The 24,545-nt window shown below is 42.7% G+C and overlaps 1 protein-coding gene across 1 annotated transcript in view; it reads right to left on the reverse strand.

Annotated features, from left to right (window-relative positions):
* Positions 1–24,320, reverse strand: part of LOC148037067 (DUF2996 family protein) — a 28,582-nt gene extending 4,262 nt beyond the window's left edge. Inside the window, exons 1-2 of the mRNA XM_087676024.1 lie at positions 23,764–24,320; positions 22,355–22,485 (exon numbers count right to left, since the gene is read on the reverse strand). Of these exons, the coding sequence (XP_087532150.1) occupies positions 22,355–22,485; positions 23,764–24,016 (384 nt within the window). The 5' untranslated portion in view covers positions 24,017–24,320. The remainder of the gene's footprint in view (positions 1–22,354; positions 22,486–23,763) is intronic.
* Between the last annotated feature and the right edge of the window lie 225 nt (positions 24,321–24,545).

Below are 24,545 nucleotides of genomic sequence, written 5' to 3' on the forward strand. Positions count from 1 at the left end.
AAAATATAGATGGCTAGCTACTACAACTCAGGACCATCCGAACCATAGTCCTCCCACCACAAGCTGCCCCAATCTTACAGCAATCCTCCTGTGCATCCACACAACCAAAAGAACGCCGAAAGGTCCTATAACATGAAAGCTAGTCTTTGATATTTTGTCTAGTGTCATGATCAGGTACTAGACGAGACAATATAAGTCTCCATACATCCATAACCTTAGAATCATTCTCTTGACCTTTGCCCTAGAACTCAAGATCCACAACAAATGTAGATGCATGCATGGGTGAGCTATAGGAGTTCCACCTCGTCACAACTAAATGACATATCTCCTCATATGCCTCATCATTTGGTGCCAACTCCTGCAACTTTTCATTCAGTCTATCCATAGCCTCATATATCTTGCCAATGCAAGGATGTATAGCATCCATAACCCTCAATAAATGCACAATTGGTAATACCATACCATCTATCCACTTTACATCATCCCAAAAAGCGTAGTTATCTGCTTTCTCCAAGCATAAGATACCTATAGGACTATCTACCAATGCTGATGAGGTGAACTCATCACTAAGAAATAATTGTCTCAAGACACCACTGCATTCTCTTAATTTACCTAGCATCAAGAAGTTAAAGGCAAATCTAGTATCAAGGTATGTCTTCTTCAACAGCAAAGAGAACTGATGGTAAAAAAACTCGTGATTCAAAACAAAGCTAACCATTTGAGCTCCTTGCTCTATGATAAGTGCAATTCATGATAGGTTACCAATAACCTTTAGTACGTTATTCAAGCAATGAGTCATACAAAATGAAACTATGATATGCGGATAATACCCTTGAACAATAGCACCTACTATCCTATTTGTGGGCTCTCCATCTGCAACAAATGCCACAACATGCTTTGGGCCAATAAGCTTAATACCTGTAATCCACTCTGCTGCAAGTACATCTGATAACTTTTCTATCCCTGATGCATCATGTGAAGATATGAAATACATTTTCCCACACCATTCCATGAATGGATCACTTGCATGTATCACTCCAACCATCAACAATCAATGAAACTCCATTTTTAGCCCGCATGCTCTTTCTAGTCACTATTACTTGCTCAACAAGGAGTTTTTCTTGTCGAGAAAAGTGGTGTGTAAAGTCTCTGATGACCGAGGTACATACGAAGGGCCATACTCACCAATCTTCTTGTACAGCAATTTAAAATACTTTGATCTGGTTGCACGAAACTGAATGTATTCATGATAGAAAAAAATATTCCGCTGATATACATATCCACCTTCTTCTTCTTCTTGGAATCCCAACTAGCATCAAGTGTGCTCTGTCTAGGTGCAATATGAGGCACTGTTGATACCATGGCCAATGCAATGCCTGCAATAGGTGTGGAGGTAGCACTTCTTGATATTGATCCTAATCTAGACACATCTAATGGGGATGGTGTCACAAAAGTTGCAAGGTTAACTGCAACAAATTGTAGTCTAGACACAAGATAAGCTTATTGATCTCCTACACAGTCACGAAGCTCCCTTTGCTTCTCCAAGGTCACATTAGGACAAAACTGTACCTCTGAATTTCGCTCGTGTAGAAGATGCTCAAACATAATTATTCATAAGACAAAACAAGTGGCAATTGGTACTTCATATTCGAATATTTAAGTAACTTTGAAAAATTAAAATCAATAAAACTTCGAAATAGAAATGCTTAGTTCAATGAATTACCTTGTTTGCTCCATTAGTTCACTTGTATGGGCAAAGCTTGCAAGCCCATGGTCGAGATCCTCCACCACTCAATGGGAAATCAGCACTTACTTCTTTCCGCCATGACCAATCATCGGACCTTCTTCCTTGACCAATGGTAGACAAGCGAGGCGAAAAGATGAAGCCATTTCAAGCTGAAAACTGAAATAAAAATGACTCAAGAAAGCCTAAAAGAGTGGCTGCTGCAAAGAGACTCGAGAGAAGGGAGAAGGCTCAAGAGTAAGTAAGAAGTTGAGAACTTAAAACTTAGAAGAGAGAAGGGAAAAGAAGATAGGGAGAAAAATGGAGAAGAGAGAGAAGAGGGAGGTAGAGAAAGATGGAGTCTAAGGTGGAGGGATAGGAACATAGGGAGCAGTGGATGGAAATCCCTAAGAGTGACCCAAGGGATGTGTGACAATAATCCATTAGCAAAGGATGGATATCCTTGTGTCTAAAAGGTTGTGTGGGGGGTTTATAAGTGTCCAAGGGTAGTAAGGGAAATGCCCATCACAACCATCTCAAAGTGAAAGGATGTGGTCAAGTGGGGGTATGTGGAAGGTACAATGTTAAAGGGTGGCATTCCCCCTAATGATGCACCAAGAGGTGGAGTGAATGGAGGGTAGGTAGGTGGAATGGAGAAAGAGAAAATGTTAGGAGCAAAGACGGAAGATCCAACACCTAGTGTGCTTTGAGCGGAAGTAAAATGTAATCCAAGATTTTGAAATGAAGATATAAGTAGATCTAAATGTGAAGAAGATAGTGATGAGATGGAAGAGAGTTGAAAAGTGTGGTTTACTTACTCAAATGAAACAGATGGTAGAGACATACCTAATGAAGGATATCTACTTTGAGAGCCTCCTCTATTAAAATGAACATACTGAAAACCATCTAGCTCTTGCACACCAAAAGGAGAAACAAGAGAAGGTTTTGGCTCATACGACTCAAAAGGGTTATACGAACCTAACATAAGGCTCGGTGAAGATAAAAAAGATGGATCGCCAAACATGCCAAGATCAGAGAGATGGCCAGTCTCACCAATCGGTTCAGACGAAGTAGTAACACTTGTTGGAGAAGTGCAAGCTAAAGTAGCATGATGTGCAAATACTCCTTAAACTCTTCATCTATAATGACCAAAACAAGAAGAAGAAGAAGAAGATGGTAAAGGTGAAGGTGTGTTTTCCTCCTTCTCAAGTCCATAATGTCTTCTTAAAGCCTCCAATGATGGAGAAGCATACAATCCGAAGAGAAAGGTGCTAAGACATTATGAGTTCGAATTGAGTCTTCTGCAAATCTCGCACAAGACCAGTCTCCACAATCATTGCAAGATACTCTTTCGAAGAGCACCAACTTTAATACCATGTGAAGATATGCTAGGGTTTGCACTGAGGAAACACAGCATGTATGACCAAGACTGAAACACAAAGACTTAGGTAAAGACAAGTAAAACTCAAATCCTAAACACAAAACGCAAAACACAAAAACTCAAAACTGAAACAAAGAGACAAACACAGAGAGAAGAAACTCTGAAGTGAATGAATGCTGTAAATGAATGTAAGAGTGTATAGAATGCCCAAGGACAGAGCAATGTAGTGTCAGTGAGAAAGACGTCCACTGGAGATGGATCCCAAGTGCTACAACCACCAATCGAAGAGTCGTAGTGCGGAAAACACCAAACCCTGATCACTAGAGTGTCAAGGAACTCAGGCAACAATAGGAGAGGTATTTACTGATGTAGACAGTCTGCTAGACAGCAAAAACGAAAGTATTGCAACAATCGCCTAGTGGGAGAGATGGTAGCAACTTGTCGCCTGGCACAAGATGCTGAAAACGCAAGCTAATCAAGTGCTATGGTAATGCAACAGATGGAGACCTCCAAACAGCAAAGGCGATGGCTGAAAATAGGCCGCCTAGGACTGGATAGTGATGGACTGCAATCAATGATGGCTGGACAATAGATAGTAGGTGGCTGATGGCTGAAATCTGCACAATAGAGTGAGAAACCTGCACAAAAGGATAAGGTTGAATGGTAGGCAGCTTGTCTATTTATAGATATTAAAGGGTGCCCCAAAAAATTAGGGTTTTGCGGGACCATTGAAACTCTATCAAACCGCACACCAAATTTGTGTTTTTCATTAATTAAGCGTGTTTTGGGGCTGTTTAAAAATGCTAATCAACCATAAAGCAAATGCACATTGCCTGAAAGAGGGACCAACGAAGGGCTATTATATGGGTCTCCACATCCAAAAGAGCCCCACCTCCCATGGATTTTGAGGTGCAAACATGACTCCAGGATATCCAAGATATATGTAGTTACACAAAATCTTTCTTCCACAATATGAGATGGAAGTGCGGAGTAAGATTCTTCAAGGCAACATTGGTCCAAGGCAGCAATGGCAAGAAATAGATGAGCACAAGGAGCATAATAATCTAGGCTACTTTGAGGCACGCATGGCATGACCAAGCTTGACATATTCATTTCAGCAAAACTCTCAGCTGCACATCACCCCCAAGGGATGCCTCTCTCTCTCTCTCTCTCTCTCTCTCTCTCTCTCTCTCTCAATATTTTCAATTGAAGAATAGAAATATTTACAAATGGCCTCCTAGTTGGTTAAAGTCAAGCAAAAAGCCACAAGGCTTACAATGACAAGATTTAAAAAATCATGAAGTGGGTACAATCGAGTTGGAATGGATGATCTCCATTCATGGAGCAGCCATATCTCTCTCTCTCTCTCTCTCTCTCTCTCTCTCTCTCTCTCTCTCTCTCTCTCAGGCCAAGTGGTTACCCTAGGGAAATATGAAGAGATCAAGAAAGATAGTTTTGTTCCATAACATAGCTCACACAAAGAACTTTCCTTTAACATTGGGGAGACTTCAATCATGGTCTAAGGAAAGAATCTCGTTCTAAGATACACAACCATGCAAAAAAATAGGAGTAATGAAGCAAACCAGATCCTTGTAAGAAACCAAGATATGGATGCAAATGAGCTTGCACCCACCCAGCTCAAGAACAAGAAACAAGAAACAAGAACTGGCTAAAGTGCAAAAAGCTTGAAGACCAAAAAAATAAGGGGTCTACAAATGAGGCAAAGTCGTCATTGCAAAGTTCCATGTTGAGATGAGTGCACAATGAAATGCGAGACAGAAACGGAGTAGCAACAGTGTTGAGAGTGAGAGAGAGAGAATCCCAAGATGACTATAACAAAAAGGTCACGATACACAGAATAAAATGTATTTATATGTTAGGGTACAAATAAGGATGTGTTCACACCCATATAAGTTTATACACATGGAGATTAAGGGTCTTTACACCTGAAGGGACTTTACACCCAACAACCTTCCACTTAAAGGCCCGAAGTGGTTCCTTTAAGCTAGCCAACTCCCACTAATCAGATGCAATGCTCATCCTAGAGCCTTTGCAAAACTCTAGTGAGAACATCTATAGGGTTATCTTGGATTTTAATATTAGTCAGTGTGACAAGACCATCATCCAAGACCTGTCGAATGAAGTGATACCACACATCTATGTATTTGGTACATGCATGAAACATGGCATTCTTAGCCAGACATATAGCACTCTGGCAATCACAACCAAGCACTAGAGTACGTAAAGGGAGACCAAAATCCATGACCAAACGGCCAAGCCAAATAGCTTCCTTAGAAGCTTTTGTGACTGAAATATATTCAACCTCTTTAGTACTCAATGTCATAATTTTTTGCAATCTTGAACACCAAGAAATAGCCCCACCAGCCAAAGTAGAGACATACCCGCTAATAGATTTTCTAGTGTCAAGATCTCCGGCCATGTCCAAATCACAGAATTCCTACAACCCTAGTATAACATTTCCATAGCATATACACTTCTCTTGTGTACCTTTTAAGTATCTAAATATACATTTCACTACTTAAAATGCGGGTTGTCAAGGTTAGACATGAATCTACTAACAACTCCCACTGTATGAGCAACATCAAGGTAAGTTGCAACCATGGCATACATCAAAAAACCATAAGCTAACACATAAGGTATGCCCTTCATAGCACTAGCAGCTACATCATCCTTTGGGCAATCAGCTTTGCTAAGCCTTGTATACTATGGTAAAGGCATACCAAGAGGCTTAGCATCAACCATATTAAATATGTTAAGAACTTTGCTGATGTACTTGTCCTGTGAGAGAAACAACAAGTGCTACCCTCTATCTCTTTTAATGCACATGCCCAAAATGTGTTCAACTACCCCCACATATTTCATCGAGAAGGCTGAACTCAGTTGCCTTTTGAGAGCATTCAAAGTACTCTTATGTTATCCTACAATTAGCATGTCATCCACATATAAGACCAACACAATAAGGCTCCATCATCAGCCTTTTTAGTGTATAAGCAGTGATCTCCATGATTGTGTTTAAATCCATGGTTGAGCATAAAGGTATCAAACTTTTTATACTACGGTCTAGGGGCTTGTTTCAATCTATATAAGCTATGTTTCAACTTACAAACCAAATACTCTTCCCTTGGAATAGCAAAACCTTCGGGCTGTTTCATTTACAGCTCTTCATCCACGTCACCATGAAGAAAAGCAATCTTCACATCCATCTGATCCAACTCTAAATCAATACATTTTACCTTGTAAACCCATTTGTTAGGGATAGCTTTCCTATCCTTGGGCAAAGGTACAAGCTCCCATGTGTTATTCACATACAGAGACTTCATCTCTTCTTGCACAGCAAACTCCCACTTTCTCTTGTTTTCACATGACTGTGCTTCTCTAAATGTCAGAGACTCACCTTCATCAATCAATAAAATGAGGAGGGTATACCCAAGTCGATCCTGGGTAGCAGGTACTGACGAACTGGCCGATTGACCGCTTTGGTCAAGATATCTATAAAATTATCTGATGAAGGAACAAACTCTAGGTGAATAGTACCTAGCTCAACCTGCTCTCTGGAAAAGTGAAAGTGGACTCCCACATGCCATGTCCCTGGTGTGATGATCAGATTGCCCGCAAGGGCAATGGCACTTTGGTTGTTGTAGTAGACAACTGTGCAAGAGTCACATGGAAAATGAAGCACTGCCAGTAAACACCTCAGATGGATGGCCTCGGTGGTGCTATCGAAGAGAGCCCGGTACTCGGCCTCGACCGTGGAAGCCACCACCGTCTCTTACTTATGGCTGGGGACCAAGAAATGGGAGCCGTACCCAAGGTAAAGAGGTAGCCGCCATGAAAACGCCGAGTGTCAAGATCTCCTGCCCAATCAGAATCAGTGTACCCTTGCAAACATAAACCAGAACCATATGTCAAGCCATAAGAAAAAGTACACCGCAACTAACGCAACACACGAAGACATGCAATCCAATGTGACATCCTAGGTGCTGTGAAATACTGACTGAGTATGCTAACTGAGTAAGCTAAATCTGACCTAGTGAGAATTAACCAAAGAAATTTTTCTACGACAGAACAATAGGTGTGTGCATCGAAGGGCTGTCCAAGGGTATCCTTCGACAAGTGGACAGTAGGATCAAGAGGCGTGGCCACTAGCTGTGTCTAATCCGAAGTGGTAAGCTTACCTATCTTGTCATCAGGTGTGTGTGTGTGTACGCACAACACCCGAAGACTCTGAAATGGAAAATAACAGGTCGAGAGCCAAAAAATACCTCATACGGGGTCTTCTGAGGAAGAGCCGCAGTCGGGCATCGTTGAGGATGTACACCGAAGTGTTAACAGCCTTGACCCAAAGGCACTCAGGAAGCTCTGCTGCGAACAGCATAGAGCGTGCCATTTCCATGACTATGCGGTTCCTTCGCTCTACAACTCCATTTTGAGAGGGAGAGTTGATAGAGATAAGCTGGCGAGAAATGCCATGCTTCTGTAGAAACTCAAAAAACTCGTGGGAGATAAACTCCCCACCACTATTACTCCTCATGCACCCGACACGACGACTGGTCTGGTTATGAACCAGCAGTACCCAAGCAGAAAAATATGTAAAAGCATCTGACTTATGCTTGAAGAAGTACACCCACATGTATCGAGAATGATCATCCACTATCAAAAAGAAATACAGCGCACCATTCAAAGCGGCAGTGGATATCAGCCCACAAAGATCAATGTGAATCAATCTAAGAGGCTTCTCAGCTCTGTGTGTAGACTGCTAAGGAAATGAAGTACGGTGCTGCTTCCCAAGCTAACAGGCTTTACAGACATCTCGAGCTAGCTTCAAGTGTGGAAGGCCCTCAACCAGCTCACAGCGTGACAACTCATAAATTGAGTCATAACCAAGATACCCTAAGCAAAAATGCCAAAGACGCTCATTGTGCGTAGACTCCCGAGATGTAGCTAAGGCCTGGAAGCTATGGAACACGGAGCCCTTGGCGATCGGCTCGATCAGAAACTGTATCATGTGGTATAGGCCATTAGGCTGTACCTCACCGTGAGCAATCACTAAACCAGTCTAAGAGTCAAGGATCTCGACTGTGGTCGCTATAAAGAAAACTGCTCACCCCAACCGGCAAAGCTTCTGAACAGATAACAAGTTCACCCCAAGCTAAGGGACATGATATACATTGTCTAACGAAGCCAGATCCGGACCCTTGTCAATGGCAAAACTAACGCAATCTTGAGCATGAATCTTGACCGAGAAGTTGTTTCCTACATGGACCCGCCCGGCTACAAGGGCTGGGGTACAAAAAATCTCCTCTATAGGAGTCATGTGATGTGTAGCTCCACCGTTCACAATCCAAACTGGAGCAGAAGTGCTCGGCTGTGATGAGTGGGCCTCTCTAGTAACCTCATCAGGAGGCAACTAACACATGTAAACGAAACTCGCATTGGATGTCTCTACAGAGACGATATGGGCCTCTGCAGACCAATCAAACAAGCCCTCTGGAGTTGAGAACGTTGTCAACTGAGATGGTTGTGCAGTAGCAGTGTGAGTCTAACCTTTAAACTGCCCCTTGCCATCACCTTACCTCCCCTGCTAGGGGTTGCCCGACTGAGGGGCAGGGATCTAAGACTTAGGTTTTGGTGTTGTGCCTCGTACCTTTGATCGACACTCGTCGTCAAAATGACCAGCCTTTTGACAATGATGACAATACCTATTCTTTTTAGATACATTGTGCCACCCTGGTTTAAGTTGTGACTGGGAGTTTCCTTGAGAATCCCTAGATTGATTTAGCTTTTGAGTTTGATTTTGATTTTGAGAGGAGATTTGCTTTGGTTTGCCCTTCCCTTGTTGCCCTTTCTGAGAATGAGCAAGAAGAGCCCCCTCTAAAGGAAAATTCATATGAAACTGATCGAACCACCGTGCGTAATGCAACAGCTGACACTCAAATTCATAGAATGTAGACATGGTAGACTTTGAAACTATTCCTTCCACAAAATTAAAGTATTTCTTTGGGAGTTTATTTAGAAACGATGTGACCTGATCGTCAGAGGACTTGGGAGTCATTGTAGTGGAGAATTCAGTGAGGAGACGCCGATACTCAGTCAACTTGAATCTCGGTCAGTGATTTTGAAAAGCTGAAGCTCATGGTCAAGATTAATACGACGGGTCCTATCCCAAGCCATATCCCAAGCCGCATAGCAATCAGTCAAGTGTGCCCATTACTCTAACGCTAAGTCAAAATGCTAGAGCTGAGAATGAAACTCAAGCAATAAGCCCTGCATCAGCTCGACAATAGCGGAGGCATTCCTAGCCTTCCATAAGCGGATTACCTCGTATGGAACAAATGCGAGATCGAGTTGGAGTTCCAACCCCTGTACAAGATCCCATAGGTTCTGTGAGTCAAGGACATGTCTCGTCAAATTCTACCAAGCAGTAAAATTTAACCCATTAAAACGAGTCTTGTCATTAAATGCATACTTGGTAGAAGATGTGCTAGAACCATGAGGTATTGGATAGGTGGTGTAAGATAATGGTGGGAAAGATGGTGAAGGTGGGTGTCTCTGATAAGACAAAGAGGGAGAGGGAAGAGGTGGTCCACTAGGCAATGCCATGGAGACAAACTGTGGAGGCAACTGATCCACACTCAGGAGAGATTGAGTGAAATACCAAGGCTTCAATGATCCCGAAAGTGTATATGAGATAGGTGGAACACCACCCGGCTGAGGGAAGGATGAGGTCCTAAAGGATGTGCCTATGTTTCCGTAACCCCCCAATGTGATCTATGGTGCGACATGAGGTGTCTAAAATGGAAATGGAAATTTAAATGGTGTAAATGGAAGTGGTGAAGTAGCAGAAGAATGTGGTGGGATGGGTGGGTTTTGAAAGTGAGGTGTATAAGGTGCAGATTCTTTTTATTCATTTTTATCATTTAAAGACTGCAAATGAAACTGTAAAGATGATGATGCACCATGTAATGAAGTGAAAGAAACACCAAATTCATTCTGATTATATGAAGTAGACGGAAAAGAAGGAAGGGCAGAAGAAGAGTTACTTGGCTTTTTCTTATAATCCCCTCGACGTGTGTTAACATACAAGAATTGGTTCTCAAAAGAACATTTTCCATAGTCAACAAATTGGACTCTTTCTTCCACATGATCTCTACCAGTATATTACAAAACAGAAGAAGTAAAAGAAGAAGGCACAAAAGACAAATCAAAAGTACCTTGCACCGGAGAAGACGAAAAAGTCTAAAAAAATGGAAAATACTCCAGATCTTGCTCTCCAAGAGGGGGCGCATCCTTAACGGAGGTCTCGACAGCCCTGTAACATCATCAGACTTACGCGCAACATCTGAAGAGTAAAAATCATGCATACCATTCAAAAGCTTTTCTTGAAGGGTAATCCTTTGGTCGAGCTCCTCAATCTTCTTTCGTCGATAGGCTATTATCAGTTTATATTCTTCAGAGATCAGCTTGCCTATCTTTTCTTCCATGTACTCAGATGTGTCTTTCACCGTGTCGAAACTTTGTGGAGCAAGCCGATCAGCCCACTCTCGCTCGGTTCTCGGCATAGGCTGTTTTGGAGACTGAATCGGTGTTGATGTGTTCGAAGTCATTTGAACCTACTGTTATTCTTACTTCTTGCGAAGAGCTCTCAGATCAAAGGCCTAGATTTCTCAGAGAGTACCAGGCTCTAATACCATGTAAAGAAAATACCCTAACACAGAAGCATAAATAGAAACCGTACGACAAAGCACAGACTGATAAAAGAACACAGTTATGGTTAGGGTAACTCAGAGACAATGAACACAGTTAATAAATGAAATGATATCACTACTAATAATACGATGCTCATGCAGCAAACACACTATGCAGTGAATGAATACTGTACCTCGAACTCCTGTATCTCAAGGATTAGGGCACGGGTAATGAGCTGGAGAGCGTGTCGTACTCCAAACGGATCCCGAATCGCAACAAGGCAGCCTTCGGATGTCGAACACCAGCAAGCGCAGCAATGAGAAACTAAATCTAATGCGGACAACAGTGAGGAGAGAGAGAGACTAAAAACAGAGCCTGCAAGAGAGAAATACTAAAAACAGAGCTTGCAGGAGAGAGAAAGACTAAAAACGCAGGCAACAAGACTATGATGATGTGGCAAGCTGTACAGCAGCAGGTCTGCACAGGAATAGCAGTCGCCTGACTGAAATCAGCTCCAAACTGTGTGAAGAGGGCTGAAAATTAGGCGCCAACTGATGGAGACAGCAATGGACAGCTTCGGTTGAGATGTCCTCCGCGAACGGGGTGTGGGCAACATGCTGAAACACCTGAAATTTGCAAAAACGAGATTGAACAAGAGTGGAGGGCTGGCTGCCTATTTATAGAAAATTAGGGTTCTGAATCCTCTCCCACTCAATTTTCTCAATCCGCTCTCCATTTTAGGGTTTTGGCTAAAATAAGCCTAAAATAAGCATGTTTTGGGGTTATTTAAGGAGCTAAGTGCATTTCTTAGCACAACATATAGAAGGTACAATAGGCTCTAATACCACATGGTAGGTGAAGGGTTCTAAGAAAAGTGTTGAAAGTGGAAAGGAAGAGTTAATGAGCTATGGTGGATAAAAAATGAAGCACACATGTATGGTGACTATCCACAAAACGAAGTACTTTAGATCAAGCTAGTTAGAACTCAACACAACAAATTCAAAGAGTTAATCATAGAATACTTTGAGCATCACTCCTCCATTGCTTTAGCTTTGAGCCAAGTATACCATTATACAACTTTTTGGATTACACCTCTTCCCTCACATGCTTATGGGATTCCTTTCCTCTCCTAGTATACGCTAGTAGAAATCATATTTTTCACCAATATCTGTCATGAGGACATGTATTTTCGAAACCTCACTTAATATGTGGATTAATTTTTAATCACATGGTTAAGTAAATGTTGCACATATGAGATATAACTAGGGTTAGAGTAAATTTACGAGCCCGGGATCCGAGGAAATCGCAAGATGTCAAAGAAAAAAATTGCTATAAATTATACTGCACAAATACTTGGTGGTATCTGGTAGTAGTTGTTGGCCTAGGTCATTCATTTGGCCATAAGTGTCAATTGGTGATACTAGAGAAGTAACATTTAATGGTACCTAACGCCAATCTGATGGTCAAAGATGGCGCAGATATACTTGGGAATGATTAGGATTTAACAACCTCGCGAAGCATGCCAAAAATTGGAAGCTCCAAGACTTGGATTCAACAGGGCTAAAGCTGTTTTTAGCATAGAAACATGAACCGAGGAACGGGAACGGGAAATGGGGACAGGGACGGGAACACCAAACCTAGGAAACGAGGACGTGGAAACGAGTACGGCATTTAAAAAATTAAAATTCATGAAAAAAAATTAATATTTCACTCATAATCCATGTGGACTCTGGAGTGTTAAAACTTAAAACCAAGGTATGTAATCCACAAGGACAAATCATTCTAAGTTTTAACTTTAAGATATCATGCATCATTCTAAAACTACTCATTAGAAATTGAATTGCAACTTACAAGGCTCAACAAGTAAGCTATTCAATTATAAATAATAAAATCCATAATACATATGCTAAAAATGATAAAACAATGAACAATGAACTAAACTTTAAAGTCTAAAGCTAAAAGAACATGCCTATGGTACCATTGCCAAAAAACTTAAAAGATTACAAATATGTAATTGAAGTCTAATCTTTGAAAGAACATGCTCATTGCCCCAAAAAAGACTACAAATATAAAGTCTAATCTCTAGACTGAAGCAAAATGCGGCATGCCAAAATAGCCCAAAGAGCAACTACAAGACTGCAAGACTCAAGTACAAATATAATATCGGCATGGCACAACTGTCAAAGCCCAAGTGTCACAAATATAATATCGGCATGGCACAACTGTCAAAGCCCAAGTGTCACACTGTCATCAATGATCATAATATCATATATAATGTAAATGTGTCATGTATCATGAGACTCGTGATAAGTAAACTAAATCAAAGATCATGATCATGATCTGAGACTGCTCTAGCCACTCCTAAAGTGCCAACCTCATCATCATGTGTATCATGAATTGTTGCATCTCCCCCAACATCAGCATGTGTCTCCTCTTCTTGCTACATCTCCCACTCTGTGAATGGATCGGGCTTTGTTGTCATATTGTTACATAACATCCTCAAATTAGCACTAACAAATACTAGATCGTTTGCCCTCTCCACGCCAAGACGGTTCCTCTTCTTTGAAGCAATGTGAGCGTATGTACTCCACAATTACTCCAAACAAGAGGAGCTAACTGACTAACTCAAAATACGGATGACTAGTTACTGCAACTCGGTACCATCCGAACCATAGTCCTCCCACCACAAAGCTGCCCCAATCTTACAGCGATCCTCCTGTGCATCCCTACAACCAAAAGAACCCCAAAATATCCTATAACATGAAAGCTGATCTCTGATCTTTCATCTAGTGCCATGATCAGGCACTAGACGAGACAATATAAGTCTCCATGCATCCATAACCTCAGTGTCATTCTCCTGACCCTTGCTTTGGAACTCAGGATCCACAACAAATGCAGTTGCATGCATGGGTGAGCTATAGGAGTTCCACCTTGTCACAACTAAATGGTGTATCTCCTCATACGCCTCATCATTTGGTGCCAACTCTTGTAACTTTTCATGCAGCCTATCCATAGCCTCATATACCTTGTCAATGCAAGGTTTCATAGCATCCATAACCCTCAATAAATGTACAATAGATGATACCATAGCATCTATCTGCTTTACATCATCCCAAAAAGTGGAGTTATTTGCTTTCTCCAACATAAGATACCTCTAGGAGTATCTGCCAATGTTGATGAGGTAAACTCATCACTAAGAAATAACTGCCTCAAGGCACCATTGCATTCTCTTAACCTACCTAGCATCAAGAAGTTAAAGGCAAATCTGGTATCAGAGTATTTTAAAAGTATCTTCTTCGACCGCAAAGAGAAGTGATGGCGAAGAAACTGGTGATTCAAAACAAAGCTAACCATTTGAGCTCCTAGCTCTATGGTAGGTGCAATCCATGACAGGTTACCAATATCCTTTAGTAGGTTGTTCAAGCAATGAGCCATACAATATGAAACTGTGATATGCGGATAATATCCCTGAATAATAGCACCTGCTGCTCTATTTGCCGGCTCTCCATCTGCAACAAATCCCACAACATGCTCTGGGTCAATAAGCTCAACACCTGTAACCCACTCTGCTGCAAGTACATCTGCTGGCTTTCCTGTCCCTGATGCATCATGTGAAGATATGAAATACATTTCCCCACGATAATAAGCAACCATACCATGAATGGATCGCTTGCGTGTATCACTCCAACCATTAGCAATCAAGGAAACTCCATTTTCAGCCCATGTGCTCTTTCTAGTCACTGCTACTTGCTTAACAAGGCGCTTTTCCTTGTCGAGCAAAGTGGTGCGTAAGGTCTCTGATGATGGAGGTACACACAAAGGCCATCCTCACCAATCTTCTTACACATCAATTTAAAATACTCTGACCTGGCTACACGAAATTGAATGTGGTCATGATAAAAAAAGCGTGCCACTGATGTATCCACCTCTTTCTTCTTCTTGGGATCCCAACTAGCATCAAGTGTGCTTTGTCTACGTGCAATATGTGGCGTTGTTGATGCCATGGCCGATGCAATGCCTGCAGTAGGTGTGAAGGTAGCACTTCCTGATACTAACCTTGCTCTAGATACATCTGATGGGGATGGTGTCACAAAAGTTGCAGGGTCAACTTCAACACGTCGTGGTCTAGATGCAAGATAAGCTTGTTGATCTGCTACACAGTCACGAAGCTCCCTTTGCTTCTCCAAGGTCACATTCGGACAAAACTGTATCTCTAAATTTGGCTCATGTAGAAGATGAGCTCGAACCTGATTATGCATAAATATTAAAATGGAACAAGTGGCAATTGGTATTTCATATTCTAATATTTAAGTAACTTTGAAAAATTAAAATCAATAAAAATTTAAAATACAAATGCTCAGCTCAATGGATTACATTGTTTGCTCCACTAGTTTGCTTGTATGGGCAAAGCTTGCAAGTCCATGGTGGAGATCCTCCATCACTCAAAGGGCGGTCAGTATTTACTTCTTCCCACCATGACCAATCATCGAACCTTCTTCCTCGACCACCAACCCAACGAGCGGAGCAGGAAGATGAAGCCATTTATGATTTCAAGCTGAAAATTGAAGGCTTAAGAGTCGAGAGAATGAAAAATTGAAGGCTGAAAATTGAAGGCTCGAGAGAAGGGAGAAGGCTCAGAGTCAAGACTCACTCAAGAGTCGAGAGAGAAGGAAAAAGGAGAGAAGGGAGAAGAAGAAGAAAAGAGGAGAACTTGGAACTTGGAGAAGAACTTAGAAGGAAGACTCAAGAGAAGAGAAGAAGAAGGAAGAGAAGGGAGAAGGTTCAAGGAAGAAGGAAGAAGAGAAGGGAGAAGTGAAGAAAAGGTAGAAGAAAGAAGAGAAGGAAGAGAAAGAAAAGAAAGAAGAAGAAGGAAGAGAAGGAAGAGGTTGGAGGTGGGAGGAGAAAGAAGAAAAAGAAGAAGAAGGAACAGAAGAAAGAAGAAGAAGGAAGAGAAAGAAGGCGGCTGGGAGCAGGACGCAGGCGAACTGGGCGCAGGCAGGAGCAGGACGCGGTTGCAAATCATCCAGGCGGGATAAGCGGACAGCTGGCTGCAGGTAAGTTTCCAATTGATGGAACGTTCCCTGTCCCGTTTCAGACAGGAAACGCATTTCCTGCTGCATTCCCTGTCTGAAACAGGACAGGGAACGTTCCATCAATTGGAAACGCGGTCCACGACGGATACGTGCCGGGGACGGCGATTCCATGTGCGGGGGGGCCGTTCCGGCCGTTTCCTGTCACTATAGTTTTTAGTCCAATTCAAGTGGAGAAACCAACAAATCAATGAATTTGGGGCATTTTCCATCTCCATCAAAGCAAGTGAAGGCCAATTGACTGCCCGAATCAAGAGGCAAATGAGACTGAAGACTTGCTTGTCATTTTGGATAGCAAGGGGAGTTGAAATACCAAAAGAGATTGGGAGAATCCCATTGTACATCAACTTTTTATTTAATTAAGTCAATATTTATTTAATTAAGTTAAATAAATATTGAAAGGGACACCAGTTTGTTGAGAGTCATTCCCTGTGTCACGACAGCAATGCCACATGGCAACAGTCGAACTGTCCGATTGTAGTTGGCTGCATTTAATGTAGTCGACCTAATTATTTCAAGTTATTTTGAGGCATTCTTTTCAGCCTTTAGAAGGATGAGTTTCCAGTAGTCTTGTATACTTGTATCTAGCAGATTTCAGCCTGCTGATGACGGAGATTGCACTCAAGGCTGACAAAGATCAAGGTCCTCGAGGTGGAGACATACGTAGATTATTTCTCTGCACCCGTATATAATTTTGCATCCTTATACAGCATTCTTCACTACAGATTTTCTGTGTTTCAATCTCTCTCTCTCTCTCTCTCTCTCTCTCTCTCTCTCTCTCTCTCTCTCTCTCTCTCTCTCTGTTTACTCTTTGTCATGGTCATTTGCTTCCACATTGCTTCACTCTGACATGGTATCAGAGCATTGAAGGATTGGTGGACCCATCTGAAGAGGAGTTTTCACTGCGACACAAGGCTGTGTTTTCGGTGTTCAAGTGCAAACAGGTGGGGCGCATCAGAACAAGGCTAAGGCGAGCATGGGCATGCGAGAAAAGAGAAGATTTGCTGAAGCTACTGCTGTTTTTCTGTTGTTAGAGAAGGAAGAAGGGTGTGTTTTTGGCCTTCAAGTGCACATTTTACCTTTTCATCGCCTCTAGTAGGTGAAGAAGGAACGGGACGAGCGAGCCTTAGCCCTAGCAAGCTGTATTTTCATAGTCAGAGGGGGCTGTTTTTTGTGTTTTGTGCAAGCATTGTAGGCGAAGATGTCTTCTGAGGCTCACACACAGTTTCAGGCGATCATGGACCAAAAGATGCCCATCCTACCAGCTCTTCTTTCAGATCAAAAGTTCGATGGTGAGAACTACCGCATTTGGTGGGTCATGATGCTTGCCATACTGGAGTCCTATGATTTGGTGGAGCCTGTTACAGAGGCTATCAATCGTCCTTCTTCGTGAGACAAGTCCAAACTCTCTTCCAGTGAGAAGGAAAAGTTGGCAAAGGCTCAAGCACATTGGGATCAATTCAATGCATGCATTCGCTCGTTTTTATATCTCTCATGTACTACATTTGTTATCTCTCACATAGAGCATATGACGGTGGCTAGGGAGATATGGCTTGAGTTGGATCAGATGTATAATCGGATAACCATCATGAAGCGCATTTCTTTGGAAGCAAATGAGGGCTATGAGTGTCAAGAAGTCGTCATCCATACGGAAGTATATCAACAAGCTAAGGCAGCTTCAGATACAGGTTCAAAACGCAAGGAAGGTGATCACTTCTAAAGACATGGTGATAACTATCCTTTCATAGTTACCGCCTCACTTCAACAGTTTTTTATTCCGCCTTGACTGCTTCAGGGCGGTCTGAGACTCTTTGGTGGGGAGTTGGTTCCTATGGTCTTCAACCAAGAGGATCAACTGAAAGGAACCAATGCTTCAAAGTCTGAAGCTTTGGTTGGTCAATCCTCTCAGAAGAAGGGGAAGGACCAACAGAAGAAGGAAGACAAATCTAAGGAGGACAAAGACGAGGAGTCTACTTGTCACATGTGTGGCAAAACAGGTCATTGGAAAAAGGATTGCCCCGACAAGGAGAAGAAGGAAAAGGAGAAGAATGAGAAATCTTTAAAGGATTCCGAAGCGGTCGCTTCTCCCTCATCAATTGCCTTCCTCCATTTGGAGGTGCTTGAGGATTCGACTATGCCGTCTTCTGATGCTACATTGACTGCCCCATTTACTCGGGAGTGGATTGCTAATAGTGGTGCCTCTAGATACATGACTCCTTCAGCAAGTGTTATTCATTTACGGCCTTCTCATGGTCAGATTATTAATGGAGATAGTTCGTCTATTCCTATTTAGGGATGGGGCAACATTCATCTTATTCCAAATGGGCGTAGTGGTCCCCATGCTTCTGAGATATTCTATGTGCTGACTTTGGGGTATCATCTTCTCTCGACGCACAAGATTTGTGCACTTCGCCTCTTGGTCGAATTTGATGTGGATTCTTTTCGGATTCTTGATCGAGGATCAAGAGCAGTTCTTTCTTCAAGTTATGAGGAGAATGGAGTCTACAAGTTGCGGTCTTCTTCTGCCTTGACTTCTCTTCTTCTTACCTCTCAAACACAGTCCAAGCTTTGGCATTCTCAATTTGGTCACCTCAATTATGAATACCTTCGCAAGGCGTCTAAGAACCAATTTGTTCAAGGTTTGCCAGATATTGCGGTGAGTCAACAACCTCGTGTATCCTGCATCCGTGGGAAGCAGACTTGTGACGTTGTTCCCAGCAAGGCTTCGAGGCGGTCTTCAGCACCCTTGGAGCTTATTTCCACCGATCTTTGTGGACCGATGAGAACAGAATCCCTTTGAGGGAGTTTGTATTTCATGCTCATTGTAGATGATTATAGCAAGATGACATGGGCCTATTTCTTGAAGCTGAAGTCGGAGGCTTTCTCCAACTTCAAGGATTTGTTGCTCTTTGAGGAGACCAGATCGAGGCAGAAGCTGAAGACCTTACGATCGGATAAGGAAGGAGAATTTGCTTCTAATGAGTTTGCTCAGTTTTGTGCAGATCATGGCATACCCCAAGAGTTTGCCAATACAAACACTCCCCAAGAGAATGGCATTTTGGAGTGGAAGAATCGCAGTGTGATTGAGATGGCCCGTACTATGATGGAGCATTATCAGACACCTCAGTGTCTATGGGCTGAGGCTGTGGCTACTTCCATTCACATCCTTGATCGTTCTCCTACATCCATTGTTATTGGTATGACACCTTTTAAGGTGTACTTTGGATCCAAGCCTAATGTTTCTTATCTCAGGGTTTTTGGGTGTGATGCTTATGTTTACATCCCAAAGACACAACATGACAAATTTGAAGCGGCTTCCAGAAGACAGGTGTTTGTGCCATGTGGGCTATGGCTCGCAATCTCAAGGCTACCAATTGTATGATCCCATTAAGCGGGATATCTACATGAGCTGTGATGTTCGATTCATGGAGGTTCTAGCCCCAGAGGGAGGTGAGGATCACCCTGTACTTGGAGATCCCGATGATAGCTGGGCCCCAACGATTATTCCTCTTGAGCATGCGTCTCTTGAAAATTCTTCTTCGGATGAGGAGCCTACTACCCAACCATTGGATTCACTGATTGGTCCTCCATTGCCGATGGACCTTCTAGAAACTTTAGCAGATGGAGAGTACCGAGGCGAGATTCGGCCTCCTCCCCGTTGGGCCCGTAACACGCTCTGAGATTCAAGGATTGAGGGGATCCCTAAGAAGTGGGAACCACAGGATGGACCGCGGAGGTCACTGAGGCACCAGGCACATTCTACGGAGCTAGTTTGCTCTAACTGCTGTTTGATGTCCTATGTTATGCAAGATAGAGAGCCTATATCCATGAAGGAGGCTTTACAGTCTGATCACTAACAGAAAGCCATGGAAGCCGAGTTGGAGGCTATTGAGCAGAATGACACTTGATTTCTTGTGCCTCGTCCCTCTCATAAAAAGGTGATTCGTGTCAAATGGGTTTTCAAGACCAAGTATCATAGTGATGGCTCTTTGGACAAGCACAAGGCTTGCCTTGTGGCTAAAGGTTTTGCAAAACACCCATGTGTTGATTTCCATGATACTTTTACCCCCACTACTCGCATGGCGACTATTCATGATGTTCTTGCCTTGGCCAGTCATGGAGATAGCCTGTTTTTCAATTGGATGTGAAGTCGACCTTCTTGAATGGTGATTTAAAGGAGGAGATCTATGTAGAGCAGCCTCCTGGCTTCGGTTCCTCAGATGGGAAGGTTTACAGGTTGGAGAAGGCCTTATATGGCCTCAAGCAAGCTCTGCGCGCTTAAAATGAGAAGATTGATTCGTTTCTCCAGGCCAAGTTGGGATATCAGTGCTCTAGGGCCAATCCGTAACTTTATGTACATGCTTCCAAGAGTGGTCATGTGTTGTTTATTTTGTATGTTGATGACTTGATTGTTACAAGTGATCATACCCAAAAGGTCGAAGAGACGAAGGCAGCCCTACATCAGAAGTTCGAGATGACAAATTTAGGACTTATCCATTTCTTTTTGGGCCACAAGATTTATTAGTCTTAGAGGGAGATTTTGAAAGGCCACTTCACACATCGATTCTCCTTTGGTGGATGCTACCCGCTACCGTCAGCTAACTGGATCCTTGATTTGGCCTCTCAACACACCATTTGATCTATGTTTTGCTGTAGGTCTCCTGGCTGGTTCATGAGTGCACCTCAACACGTGCATTGGTAGGCTCATCAACGGATACTTCGGTTTCTAAGGGGGACCTCTGACCTCGGGATTTCCTATCCAACAGATACAGATGTTTCTAATCTTGTTCTTGCAGGTTGGAGTGATTCAAATTGGGCTAGCGATATGGATCACATGCGGTCTACTACAAGTTATTGTTTCACCTTGGGTGCTAGTGCTATCTCTTGAAGTAGCAAAAAGCAACCCACGATAGCCCTATCTTTGACTGAGGCAAAGTATCGGGCTGCGTCTTCTACCACATGTGAGACTGTGTGGCTTTGGCCGTTGTTGAAGGAGCTTAGCTACCCCCAGACTTGTCCAACTATTTTGTTGGAGGAGCTTAGCTACCCCCAGACTTGTCCAACTATTTTGCAGTGCGACAATGAGAGTTGCATTGGCTTGGCACGGAATCCTGAATTCCATGCCCGGACGAAGCACATAGAGATCCAATATCACTTCATCAAGGAGAAGCTTCCAGATGTGACCATTGATGTGGAATATTGTAAGACTAAAGACAATCTTGCAGATTTGTTTACGAAGGCACTTCCCCAGGCCTTATTTCATCAACATTCCAAATCCCTCCGTCTACTGCCTCGTCCAAGGTCTCAAAGGGGGTGTTGAGAGTCATTCCCTATGCCACATCACCAATGCCACGTGGCAGCAGTCGAACTGTCCGCGACTGCTGTCAGCTACATTTAATGCAGCCAACCTGATTATTTTAGGTTATTTTGAGGCATTCTTTTCAGCCTTTATAAGGCTGAGTTTCCAGCACTCTAGTATACTTGTATCTAACAGATTTCAGCCTGCTGGTGACGGAGATTGCACTCAGGGCTGACCGAGATCAAGGTCCTTGAGGTGGAGACATACACAGATTTTCTCTGCACCCATGTATAATTCTGCATTCTTATACAGCATTCTTCACTGCAAATTTTATGTGTTTCATTGTCTCTTTCTCTCTCTCTTCTCTCTCTGTTCACTCTTTGTCATGGTCATTCGCTTCCACATTGCTTCACTCTGACACAGTTTTGGGGCCAATAGGGTGTCCAATATCCAAGATTATATGGTAAAGTGTGTATTTCAATTTTGTGAATTTATTAATTGCTGTAAATAGTGCTTAATCAGGTTAATTACCACCCTATCTGAGGAGGACGGCTGGTTTCAGTATCCAAAATCTACAGCTGTACCAAAGCAGCAAGGTCGTATTTTGGCATGCAACTAGATGCAACAACACCTTCTTCTGTGTGATTGGAAAGCACTAAAAGCTCGGAAGAAAGGATAAATCCAAAAGGAGTGGTCAGAATTTGATGATCAATAATACAAGCAGATTGCTTGCCTTGCCGGTCTAACTTCCAGCCCAAATGAACTCTATTACATGAGAGAAGGCAATTTACTCTTGTAAATAATGAGGCTAACTGTGTTCAATGTACACTTGCTAAACCAGCTCATAGCTAAAAAGAGATCTTGCACGTAATTTTCCATGTATAAAGTTGACATATTATTGAAGTCTAACTTACTATCAACTGCAGCTATTAGGAATGGGATATGACAGATTGCAATATTGCAAGATCTATTTGTGGAGAAAGATACCCCCCCCAAAAAAAAAACACACAAACAAAAACAAAAAAACAAAAAAAACTGAATGCTTCATTTCAGAGCAAAGGCATGTATACCTGTTAGCAGATACTTTAATGGTAATCAAACTTATTACAAAACATGAATGCAACCATAAACACAGCGCTTACAGAATGTTCTACCTGTTTGTAGTGGAAGATGCCATCTGCACCTTTTTCTAAAGCCACCTTTGAGTCCCAGCCTAGAAAGTCTCCTGTGAGCAGCACCTCAGAAGCTTCACCCTGCCATATGAAATCCACCTCCTGCACCACCACTGTTCACAAACCATTACATTTCAATTATAATTTTGTTGCCTCAGATATAAGTAGACTACAAAATCAATCTTAAGAGTAAAGTACTAGTCATGAAGCAGGAGGTTCTGTTTGAAAAGTGAAGTTTGAACACAACTCCAGCCTCTTCTCTGTTTAGAAATCCAATGCTAATAAGCTTAACATGTTATGTGCTAGCTCCACACTTTAATCATCTATAAAATGTATATGATTGACATCATAGTAACTGATACTTTACCATAAGTGAAAGCGGATACTAGTGGTGGATCTGGTATTAGAGCAGGATAGTAAGTGATACTAGTGCTTGGCAAAGAGTAATGCACATAAAAGACGCACTGCTACTGAGACTGCTGTAAAAGGTTCATCTACTCATGGCTGAGTTCCTGATTTTATGAGTTTCCTTGTGTCCCTTTAACTTGAAGTCCTCCTGATCCCTGCTGACACCATCTGATGTCTGGACTAGCTAGAGCCATGATAAACCCCACATGTTACAACTTGTCACATCTCTGGATACCTACATGACAACAATCTTCCGTAATAAAAACCTTCCATGAATAACGGTGGCCAACGATTGAAACCTAGAGAGTGGATCACCCACCATGGCTCTTGTGGTGTTCATGGTGAGTGTAGGACCTAGGTCTAGCCCTCTTACCCCCTAGCGCAAGCTGTGTTTTTCATCTGTGCCTTTCTCCAAACCATGGATCATAAACTTGATCCAGTGTGGCTCTTGCCCGAGGGTCCTAACCTTGATCCTGCAGGGCTCTTGCTCAAAGGTTGACAGTGTGTTGTGTGCACACAAATCAGCCCCAGGCTGTTGAACAAGAAAACCCAGTGTTGCTCCCGGAGAGCCATCATCCAATTGAGTCTACTGAGGCATCTGCACCTGTTTGTGGCTAGTAATATCAATAGGCACATCTGTCTCTGTTTCTATGACGCGAGATATTCACGTGCTCTGCCAATTCATATTCTTTGCAGTCAATACAATATAAAAGGGGAATGGATGATGACTGACAAACGGCTGTCCCATACATCAATAAATGCGCTCCTAATCCATGCTCTTTGCAATCAGGAGAATATAACAGGTAAATGGATGATGACTGACAAACGGATGTCTCATACATTAAGAAAGATTGGACCCGATCAAAGATAACACCGGAATTAATGATGACTCTGAACTCACAAGCGGATATTCATACGTTAGTTAAATGCCAAAACTCTGTTGAACCCGATTAAATAAAGCACAGGGATGGATGATGACTCACAAGTGGACGTGCCCGCCTCTTGACTTGCGCTGGCAAAGACGATCAGCCCACATTGCAAGGCCGGACAGGAGCACTTGGGCTCCTGAGGTGACGGCCACCTCCTCCTCCGGAGTCGTCTGTGCAATTTGGGGTCAACGCCCGCAGGGTGGACCAACCAGAGGCTCCAGGAATGCCCAGCCTGCTGCGATGGAGACAGGGCATGGCGCTGGACGACTGCAGCAGTTGTGCCGAAGCAGGGCCGCGAGCACGCCATCAAAAACGCTTGCTGTGTCGAAATCCCTTTCCTCCGTATCTGTATGCAGATTGAGACCACCTCCAGCTCCACAAGATGATGATTAAGAAGAGGAAGAAGCAGACGAAGAAGAAGAAGAAGAAGAAGAAGAAATGGCTATGCAACGCACGGCCAGCACAGGGCCACCCTCCAGCCCATGTCCATGAAGCTTGCTCGCTCGACGAGTGGCCACCTTCTTTTCAATTGTGCGCTTGTGGTTCTCAAGCCATCGACTCTATCCAATGCCTTCATTTTTTGTTGCACTAGCCATATCCTTGGATAGAGATGTTTCTTTCCAGCTTTTCCATAAGGAGAAGTATGCAACTTTTCCTTTAGAATGGTGACATATTTTCAGCACAGTACAAGTTCTTAATAACTGCGATTTTGAAAGCTTTCCAACTTTCCCAAAGCTTAATGGCTCACTTATGGTAGGTTTCCTGCCTAAATTTGTCCACATACATTCCAACTATATATTGCCACACTACTTCCAGAAAATTGCCATTCACATCTT

Source organism: Lygodium microphyllum, chromosome 4 (assembly GCF_053477565.2).
Source record: "Lygodium microphyllum isolate KBCC chromosome 4, Lygodium_microphyllum_v1.1.10, whole genome shotgun sequence".
NCBI classification, from domain to species: Eukaryota; Viridiplantae; Streptophyta; class Polypodiopsida; order Schizaeales; family Lygodiaceae; genus Lygodium; species Lygodium microphyllum.